At 59.8% G+C, this 9,993-nt stretch overlaps 3 protein-coding genes across 3 annotated transcripts; all 3 read left to right on the top strand.

Moving 5' to 3' along the window:
- The first annotated feature begins 5 nt into the window (after positions 1–5).
- On the top strand, positions 6–2,532 carry CHLRE_03g180500v5 (uncharacterized protein). The gene is made up of 6 exons (XM_043061037.1): positions 6–213; positions 294–455; positions 718–822; positions 1,097–1,162; positions 1,333–1,460; positions 1,598–2,532. Exons 1-6 carry the CDS (start codon positions 95–97, stop codon positions 1,930–1,932), a joined length of 915 nt encoding a protein of 304 aa, XP_042926166.1. The 5' UTR covers positions 6–94; the 3' UTR covers positions 1,933–2,532.
- A 345-nt stretch (positions 2,533–2,877) lies between these two features.
- Positions 2,878–8,208, top strand: CHLRE_03g180450v5 (uncharacterized protein). Its single transcript, XM_043061036.1, has 15 exons — positions 2,878–3,225; positions 3,286–3,351; positions 3,577–3,637; positions 3,711–3,796; positions 4,084–4,180; positions 4,292–4,339; positions 4,470–4,597; positions 4,804–5,094; positions 5,355–5,542; positions 5,677–5,779; positions 5,901–6,040; positions 6,207–6,267; positions 6,500–6,613; positions 6,726–6,823; positions 7,016–8,208. The coding sequence occupies exons 1-15, from the start codon at positions 2,965–2,967 to the stop codon at positions 7,176–7,178; spliced, it is 1,905 nt and encodes a 634-aa protein (XP_042926165.1). The 5' UTR covers positions 2,878–2,964; the 3' UTR covers positions 7,179–8,208.
- Positions 8,209–8,537: 329 nt separating this feature from the next.
- Positions 8,538–9,993, top strand: CHLRE_03g180400v5 (uncharacterized protein). Its single transcript, XM_001703194.2, has one exon. The coding sequence runs from the start codon at positions 8,976–8,978 to the stop codon at positions 9,735–9,737; it is 762 nt and encodes a 253-aa protein (XP_001703246.1). The 5' UTR covers positions 8,538–8,975; the 3' UTR covers positions 9,738–9,993.

Below are 9,993 nucleotides of genomic sequence, written 5' to 3'. Positions count from 1 at the left end.
CAGCTGTAACTACTGAAACACCCTAGAGCCCTCCTGCTGGGACCTCGACCTGAACTGCACAATGACGCCCTTGAACGCTCTCGGAACCAGCGCGATGAAGATCTTGGTCGCGGGTATGGAGCTGCCACCAGCGGCTGCGGCATCTGTCGCTGCGATGCCTGCAGCTGATGCGGAGGGCGAGCTCGACATGCTCCTGGTTGGGCCGCACGCCAGGTGTGGGCCCCCTCTGCGCTTGTCGGCGTCAACTGTGCCGCGGCTATCTGCTCATGTACCCCGCCCGGCCTGATTTGCAGTGCTCGCTCTTCTCTGGCACTGCACTTCGCGCTGCACCACTCTGCGGAGTCTGGGCTGCCGGCGCTGTTCCTGTGTGTCCAGGACGCTGTAGAGCAATCCGTGCCGCTCCTGCCGCACATGTGCGACACAAGCGACCCTGTCCTCGAGCGTTTGCACATCAAGTGAGCATGGGCTCTGGGAAAGGCTCCTCGGCTGTACAGGTGCACTTCTCCTGAGCGGACAGGTCCAGTACCGTACTCACCCTACAGCACTGGCCCAGTTCAGAATCGACGGTTTGTGATGCGTTCCTGGATCTGTTGTGCACTCGTGGATGACCATCTCGCCGCCGGCATGCACCAAACTCGCCTTCACATGACTCCCTTCTGCTGTTTGTGCTAGCTCCTGCCTTGTTCGTCTCATCTGCCGTCACTGCCGCTGCCGCAGGTACGTGAAGGGCCACCTGGACCTGCAGCGCTTCGGCTGCTGCCTGCACATGCTTCAGGCCGCCTACTCGGCCGTGGTGGTGGAGGACATGAGTGGTGTCATCAAGTGAGTAGCTGATAAGGTCGAAAAGTGTGAGCTATAGGTGCCGGCATGGGCAGGCGCTAGCTGTCGGCGTGGGGCCGTTGGGTGCATAGAGATTTGGGATAAGGAAAGCGATTACGGCTGAGGCTGCACTGGCCGCTGTGATGTGCTAGCTCCGCCTCAGCAGCATCACATAACTGCCACAGGCCAGACAGCGCCAAGTTTTGCGGGCGCTCCATGCAAGTGTTGATTGCAATTGCTGACCAATTTCACCGTCCACAATGCAACATCCTTGCAGGATCGACGACCGTAACACCCTTATTCGCACTCTTGCGCTTCTAGTGGACGGAATGCAAGCTTACAGGTGGGCTGCGCGCGCGCGCGCCGGCTGTAGCCATGGCGTGGCCCTGCAGCACACGTAGCTACGCACCATGTGTGCTCCTGACCGCCCACGAACATTCTAACATGCCACTCGAAAGTGTGGGTAACTAGCGGGTCAGCGCAGCCGAGACTCTCACACCCGACACCCCGCAGAGCAGCGCGTCAGTTGCGATGCCCGCTCCTTGTCACTGACTCGAGTGACGAGGCGCGCCGACCTCGGTACATCTATGACCGCTGGTTCCCGCTCACACTGGTGCTCGCACCAGTAGCAGCACCCCCAGGTAAGCAATCCGTGCTGCCGTGGACGTACCGAGACTTCAAGATAGACCCACAGGCTAGCTCACCGTGTATACTTGCACAGCTGTTGTCGCACACTGTTGCAACACGGGGACTCTGAGAGTATGCTTTGCATGCACAGGGGCTGGTGGCAACAGCTGCTACTGCCTCAGTGTGTCAGGGTCGTCGGCCGCGGCACGGCCTCCCGGCGGTGGTGGGGGAGGCGGCAGCGGCGCGGCCGAGCTCCCGGCCCCAGAGAGTACGGCGGCAGAGCCAGCAGGGACAGCCGCAGCGATTGCAAATGCAGGGCCGCGGTTCGTGTACTGGACCACGGGCACGCACATTGTGCTGGAGAGTGTTCTGGGGCTCGGGCAGGGGCCTGGGCCTGGGCAGGGGCTGAAGGAGCCAGCGGCACGGCCAGTGGGAGCAGGCGGCGGACCTGCTGCGGCTGTGTTGCCGCCAGCAGCATTTTGGTGAGCCGTGTATCTTGTGTTAGGGTCTGTGTCGTATCAGGCTCCCCTGTTGATAGGTCTGTGCCAGTGTAGATGTCTGGAGAACACGGCAGGCCGACCTCGCTTGGTGATAGTAGGTATAACCCAACCGCCATGTTTCCTGTCTCCCATTCTTGAGTCATCTGAAAGCTAAAAGGAGCATTGCGTTGAAAGGCCGGATCCATGTACGCGCGTGCGCTGGGGCCAGTGTATAGGGCATTTTGCTGTCACGCACGGGAGGCGTTGGCCGAGAGTTGCCGGCAGCGGTTACCACGCCTGTCGTGTAATGAGTTGGCAGTGTACATCGAACGCCATAGATGCACAAGGCATAGCGGATATGGACATTGTGCATTCACAGCTAACATAATGTAATTGCGCCGTGCGTCCCGGGAGCACCAGCAGGCAGCAGCAGCTAGCAGGGGGTCAGGTGATGACGTGGGGCGGTGTGGGGCAAGGTGTGGGGCGCGGTGTATGGTGGTGGCATCCTGTATGTTTATCTGGGCGCTTCATTGCGCTTAGCCAATCGAGTCGTTACCAAGCAGGTGCCTCCGCCTCCCTTTCTCCTGCCTTGTAACCTTGCTCTCGATTCTGTGGCCCTTCTTGCTACGCATTTATGTGGGCACGGGTGGGAGCCACACACATCGGGACTACGCTTTCCTGCCCCTTGCCATGTTCCATCACGAGCCGCGTCACCCCAGTTAGCGCACGCCTGCGCACGTGCTCTGACGTGCTCGAGTCCTGAGCCGCAGTAGGGTGTGACTGCGGTATGGAACGGTTTCTCATCGTTTCTGCATCGCTTACATTTCAGGAGGTCTCAAAACTGGGCCTCAGAGCCGGAAAACTGGTCGCACCAATCAACGAAAACCCGGACGGCGGACCGCGTGGCTCCGCATTGGGCCGGTTTCTGCATCGCTTATATTGCAGGAAGTCTGAAAGTTGGGCATAACACCAGAGACTATACACTTTTACACCTCTTTTAGTGGTCATATACATAAGACTTTACCAGAGCACAGCAACGATGGGCGCTGGGTGCTCGCGAACCGTGCATGCCGAGCCGGCTAACGTAGCGCCAATTGTACAAGCGAAGTCTGTGCCCAAGGGCAGTGACGAATCCACGCCATGGGTGCCAGAAAAGAAAGTGGTGGAGAAGGAAGCCCCCGAGGAGTCCAATGTGGTCGTAGTTGTGGCGCCAGCGTCGCGTACCCAGTCGAGGAAGGCTCCCGAAGAGACGACCGCATATGGAGGCAGCACGCGCAAGCTGACGATTCTCCACTTCAACGTAGGGATTCAATGGAATGCAAAGTCCCCGCTTTGTTTCTAACCTGTTGTAATCGCGCAGGACGTATATAATATTGAGCCACAGGATCGTGAGCCTAAAGGTGGAGCAGCGCGCCTATGCGCCAAGGTATATTAATGCCCCGCGTTTCTCGGCACCCACAGTCTCTCGTGTAGCTATAGATATGCATGTGGTATCATGTTATTCAGTTTCCAGGGTCTAGATGAATGAGCGCTTGTGCGTCTTGACAGGCGACATGCTGGAGAGGCATCGAGCGTCGCGTCCCTCTTTGTGTGCCGCGCATCGCCGTGGATCCATGCTTGATGCTTATCCATTGTTTGTGTTCACTTCCAGGTCAAGGAGTTCCGCGCCAACGGCAGCAACCCGCTTGTCCTCTTCTCTGGCGACGCCTATAGTGAGTACCGCGCTGTGTAAATAGTTGTCTAAATCATGATCTGAGGTTGCATTACTAACTACTCTTGACGCAGACCCGTCGCTGATGTCCACCATCACACTGGGGAAGCAAATGCCGCCCGTGCTGAACGAGATTGGCGTAAACGTTTCCTGCGTTGGGGTAGGTACATGCGGCCTGGTGTGGCGGACTTGAAACTCGAAACGACGGTCAGCCCAATTTGCGGCATGCGCATGCGCGAAAGTTTGGGGCCCCGCCCGTCATCAGCCTGACGCTTCGGGTGTATCAGCGATAGACAGCATAGCGGGTTACTGAACGGGGGCTTGGGCAACACAACGGAGCTGCACAATGTGGCAGCGGCAGCAGCTCGGCCACCGCTCCCACGGCCCGGTGCTCTGCCGCCCCCACCTGCCTTGGCAGTAACTGAGTTTAACTTGCGTCCTCTGCAGAACCACGACTTTGATTACGGTCTGGAGAACATGATGAAGCTCAACTCACAGTGCAACTTCCCCTGGCTCATGGCGAACGTGATTGAGCGCGGCCAAGGTGGGTCGATCGGAGCGGTAGGGTCTCTGCGTGGGGTATAGCGCCTGCTTAGGTTTGCCGCATGGAGGTATCGCTGCACCTACTGACATTTCATGGTCGCTGCGTCTGCAGAGTTCCCCTACGGTGGCGCGGGCACGACGTGGCTGCAGGACTGGAACGGTGAGTGCGGGAGTAGAGGTGCCAACCCCCAGCCAACATTCCATGGACGCCGCAACGGCCATTCCCTTTTACCATGGGTGCGCATGGTATTGAAGACAGGGCCCGAGCATCACTGGTGTGTCATGCGCAGGCATCAAGGTCGGCATTGTGGGCCTGGTGGAGGAGGAGTGGCTGGAGACGCTGGGCGCGGTGAACGTGGCGGACATGGAGTACAAGGACTTCATTGAGGTCGGCCGCGCGGCGGCACGGGAGCTCAAGGTGCGCGGCTGCGGCGGGCTATGTAGTGCTGTAGGGTCCCACGCGGCGACCGGGGCGGACGGATGGGCAGGAGGCGGAACCAGAGCCTGTGGGCAGGCACTGCCCACTGGCGAAGACAACAGCAGAAGTGCGTGGGTAATGCCAGCCGAGGCGAGCTCGTGTCAGCGTACTCAGGCGTGGCGTTTACGCCTGGTTTCATGCTGCAGGCAAAGGGCGCGGAGGTGCTGATTGCGCTGACGCACATGCGCGAGCCCAACGACCGCAAGCTGGCCGCCGAGGTGCCCGAGTTCCACCTGGTGCTGGGCGGCCACGACCACCACTACGTGTCGGCCTTCATCGAGCCGCACAACAACCTGATGGTCAAGAGCGGCACCGACTTCCGCGACATGTCGCTGATCGAGGTGGAGTTCCCCAACGGCAGCACCACGGACCCCAAGATGTCGGTGGAGCGACTGGTCATCGACGGCTCGGTGCCGGAGGACCCGGCAGCCAAAGAGGTGCGTGTGTGTGTGCGGGGGTTTGGGTGGAGGGCGGTGCGCGCTAGCCCAGGGGAGGGCACTCGTTGAGCAAGACAGCGGCTACGGTGGCAGCGGAATGTGGGGCTTCGCAGCCTCCGGGGTCTCAACGTGTTGGTGTTTGGCGCCGAGGTCGCTACACGGCCAACCGTCACAGCACTGCACGACGTAGGCGCCTACGTCAACTAGGCATATGTTAATCGACGTCAACCATGTGTGCCGTATGCGTGCTTGTCCTGCAGATTGTGAACGAGTACATGAAGCTGATGGGCGAGAAGATGGACGAGGACATTGGCGAGTCGCTGGAGCCGCTTGACGGCCGCTTCCAGACGGTGCGGAACCGCGAGTCGAACCTCGGCAACTTCGTGGCGGACGCTTGGCGCAAGGCGGCAGGCGCAGACATTGCCATCCTCAACTCCGGTTCACTACGGTGAGCAGTGTGCTGTCACACCAGGACGCACCGCACGCCTGCTGGGGTCGACATGGCTGGGGGCACTGGGGCTGGGGAGGCTGCCGCCGTAGCTTCCTTACCGCTCTCCTCGCGCCGATTGCTCTGCCGTGCAGCTCGGACATGATCCACCCAGCGGGTGTGATCAAGGCCAAGGACTTCGTTTCCATCCTGCCCATGGTCGACACGACTGAAGTGCTGGAGTGTACGGGAGCGCAGGTGAGGAGTCAGGACTCACTGAGCTGCGTACGTAATGCGTTCCGTCGGCGGGCATTTGCGGGCCAGACGTGTGCTAGGCAATCAATGGTGCCGTGCTACGAACGCTACCAAATGTACACAGGTCATCACGGCGCTTGAGAACGGCGTGTCAATGTGGCCCAAGCTGGAGGGCCGCTTCCCCCAGGTGTCGGGCGTGAAGTTCAGCTTCGACCCCAGCAAGCCCCCGGGCTCACGCATTGTGCCCGGCTCGGTGTACATCTGGTGAGGGTGTGCGGCACTCAAGCCATGTGAATGCCTGTTTCTGGTCAGGGGCATGATAGCTCGGGTTGTCCTCTCTTGTAGTACCGCAATCATGATAGACTGCCGTCGTAGTTTCTTGGTCTTGAGACTCATACCGTACTCCCACCATAACTTCCATTGCCTACAGGGAGTTTGAATCGGAGCCGGTGCCCATGGAGCTGGACCACAAGTACAAGGTGGCGGTCAAGGTGAGCGCCGCACAGCTGGTGCACTGTTCATGTGCAGCTGCGCATGTGCAGATGCGCATGTGCAGCGGGCAGGCTTCTCAGCGTGGCAATGAAGCTGTGTGGGCTGACGAACTTTCCTCCAACGGTGGCCGTAAGCACAAGCGTAGATCTATTCTCACAACGCCTTAGTATGTTGTTGCTGATATTGGTACTGACCGTATACGTGGTTGCTTTCTGCGCCGGCCCCCCTCAGGAGTACCTGGCGCAGGGCAGGGACGGCTACGACGTATTCACGCAATGCAAGGTGTTGGTGGACGAGGAGGCCGGTGTCGTGATTCCGTCAACGGTCAAGAATCACTTCATTCAGGTAGGACTATGCCTTGCCCTTGCCTGGCCGGCTGCATTCTAGCTGGCTTAATTCCTGGCTTGTGCACACACAGAGGTCTGGCTTTATTTTCCCTTGTTCTGCCCCCTGTTAGTTGCGTGTCCTCAACAAGTGGGACGGGCGGAAGATCTACCTGCGCTCGCTCACGAACCGCTGGCTCAAGCAGACCAAGTCCAGCAAGAGCCTCAACAAGTGAGTGGTGGCTAAATTTCTACAACTAGCGGTTCACACGGCATAAATACGACCCATAGGACTTCTTTGGGCAGCTGGCCAAGCACTGCGCGCGCATGCAGGCCAAAGGCCCGCCTGTAGTTACAGACTTACAGTACCATATCTGACAGTCTAAACAGTGACTTCTGCACATTGCTTTTGCCGCTGCTGCAGCCTGGCGGCCCTCGACACGGGCGGCGCGGACGACAGCACCACGCCCACGCAGCGCACCCAGGCGCGCACGCACGGCCTAGCAGTGCCCCATCCCGACGGCGGCCACTACTGTATCGCTCCCCGTGTGGAGGGCCGCATCGTCAATGTGCTGGAGGCCGTGTAAGTGGCCGCGTGCGGTCATCGCGCGTAATGATTCAGATACTGAGTGCATGTAGTGAGCTTGAGCGTGTGTGAGTGGGGGCAGCGAGCCAGCGACACTTGTAGGGTTGACCGGGACAAGCGCATGGGCGAAGACAGGAAGGCCTAGGGGGTATAAGGACGGTTTGCAAAGGTGCTGGCGGAGTAGTGACGGCACATCGGTAGCTGAATCACAGGGTGCATGGCATTGAAGCATGCTTGATTTTGCTACATCTGATGACGGGGGGGGGGGCGGCAGCACGAAGCTTCTGAACTGTGGTTGTGCATTTATATTTTGCTTTTGGGGCAGCATGTACTGTTGCATTGAGCGGTTGAGCAGACATGCGAGCGTGAAATCAGCGGCTGCAGCGGCATGCGCTAGGTGCAGAGGCACACGCATTCATTAGGTGCTTGCGCAGGAATGCGTGCCTTGACAAGCACACATGGTCCACCAGGAACGACGCAAACTGCTTTCACATGACAATTATGCTGCTGTGATGGCAGTACAGCACTGAGAACATTTTCTACCCGGACAACTCCACGACATTGCTCTTCTTGCGCAGTGATGGTGTCAGAGACCAGAGACCATAGGCCATGTTGTGAAACTAGACATCAGATGGTGGCGGGCTTGTGGCCTTTACTAGGACGGTGGGCACTGAACGTTTCCAGGTTGCTGGTGTAATAGTGGCGCTTGCCGTTTTGTGTGAGTATGGAAGTAGCGTGGCCGTCAACATCTTGTTTGGACCAGGAGAGGCGTGTACTGAGGTGCGGATGTCATCAACATGTGTTTAGTAGGGAAGCTGTGTTCCTGCCACTTTAGGAGGCTGCGAAGGGGAGGTTCTGGCGCTGCGTGCTGTTTGGGGAGGACAGATCGGGCACTCAGGCAGGGAGCAGAGGACAGGGGCGTGCACAGCACCCCTGGCAGCGGACAACGGCATGCAAACTGGACTAAGGCGCGGGATTGCAGACTGTAACACGAGGGGAGGCGGCTTCGGCGGCCGATAGACCCCATAGCGACCCCATGCGCCCCACCACCGACATCAAGTGTCCACACGCAAAGGGTGAAGGCGGTCCCCTCACTGGATGGTGGCCGCTACGTGCGGGCGGGGCGCGGCGCCTGGACAAGGGGCCCTGATTCCCTGAAGACTCCGGTTAAAACTCGAGACCAGGAGACGATGTAAGGGCCGCGGAATCGTTGTCAGACCCACAATCGATCAGCTGACGTGGGGAGCTTGAGTTCCGTACCCCCACGGGCGTGTGTGCATTAATTACGTTCAGTCGTGACGTTCAGTCCTGAGTCCTCTGCTAAGCGCTGACTTATCGCAGCGCAGTGGAGATAAGTCTAGTTATTGCGACGTAACTGCCGTGTTGCGTTAAAGTCACGCACGGCGCAGGACGCTCGGGTACGTGCCTGCATGGGGCCGGACCGAGCTGGGTCTTGTAGGCGTCAGGAGCACACGGCGCTTTATCTGCCGTTGTGCTTCTGTACTGTATTTCGAGGCTTCGATTGTATTTCGAGGCTTCGATTAACGGCCTGTGTGTTAGGCCGTTCGAACAATTGTATTACTGTATTTCGAGACTTCGATTGTATTTCGAGGCTTCGATTAACACTTCGATTGTATTTCGAGGCTTCGACCCCTACGACTGCGCGCCCGCGACCGCAGCCAGCTACCTGCAGGAGCTCACGGAGAGCGCTCGTCAGCGTGGTGTGGGGCCGCAGACCATTGAACAGGCCAGCGCAGCTGTCACAGCCCACTTCAGCCTGGTCGGCCGCCCCTCCCCCATGCAACACCCTCTGGCGGCGCTTCTCAGGGAGGCGGCGCGGCGCACTCTCGTGCCGCGCCGCCGCCAGCGGGAGCTACTCACGTTCGACGAGCTAGAAACATTTGTGGCCTTCCACTTGCTGGACCCAGCAGCCCCCCCGTCGCTGGAGGTGCGCATGCTGGTGACCGGCTGCGTGCTAGCCTTCACTGGCTTGCTGCGCTTCGACGACCTGTCTCGCGTGATGGTCCACCATGAACTGCTGCGCGTGGAGCCTGGCGCGGCGCTTGAAATCCACTTATGGCGCAGCAAAACGGACCAGCGCGCAGATGGTGCCGATGTAACCATCGGCGCCACCGGCGGCCTCTCGTGCCCGGTCGCGCTGGTGGAGCAGCTCTTCGCCGCCGGCGCCTATAACCGGTTCCCTGGCGAGGGCGAGGACGCCGGACCCCTGATGCGCGCCGTCACCCCCGGCACCGATGGCGCCCAGCGCCTGCAGCAGGTGACGGCGCCGCTCGCGTCTCCCATCCCGGCCCTGCCGTACTCGTACGTGTACCCGCGCGTTACGGAGCTGCTGCGCGCCGCCGGCATCACAAAGAAGGTTGGTACGCACTCGTTCCGCGCGAGCGGCGCCACTGCCGCTGTCGAGGGTGGAGCCGACCGCACCTTGGTTCGCAAGACCGGCCGCTGGGCCGAACACTCCAAGGTGTTCGAGAAGCGCTATGTAAAGGAGAGCGCCGCCACCATGGCTGCCGTCACCCGCGCCATGACCTTCCGTCGTTGAGAACTACTACCAAACTCTGGCAGCACTTTCGGCCACTAGTGCAACCTCAACACGGGCGGGCTTGGGCGGGCACGGCGGACTTGGTGGGGTTATCGGGAACTGTGCGGCCCGAGCTAGGAGGCCGTAGTATGAAGGCCGCTGCGGGCCGCAAGTGAGTACGAGGCTGCTTAAGGAAGGCATGAGTGGAGGCCATTGTCGGTTTTGAGAGATTGGGATTGTCGTTTGGGGCCGTGGCGGTTTGTAACGCTACACGGCA

Source organism: Chlamydomonas reinhardtii, chromosome 3 (genome assembly GCF_000002595.2).
Source record: "Chlamydomonas reinhardtii strain CC-503 cw92 mt+ chromosome 3, whole genome shotgun sequence".
Lineage (NCBI taxonomy): Eukaryota > Viridiplantae > Chlorophyta > Chlorophyceae > Chlamydomonadales > Chlamydomonadaceae > Chlamydomonas > Chlamydomonas reinhardtii.
Note: the sequence above shows the minus strand (reverse complement) of the source record. Positions and strands in the feature narration are given on the sequence as shown.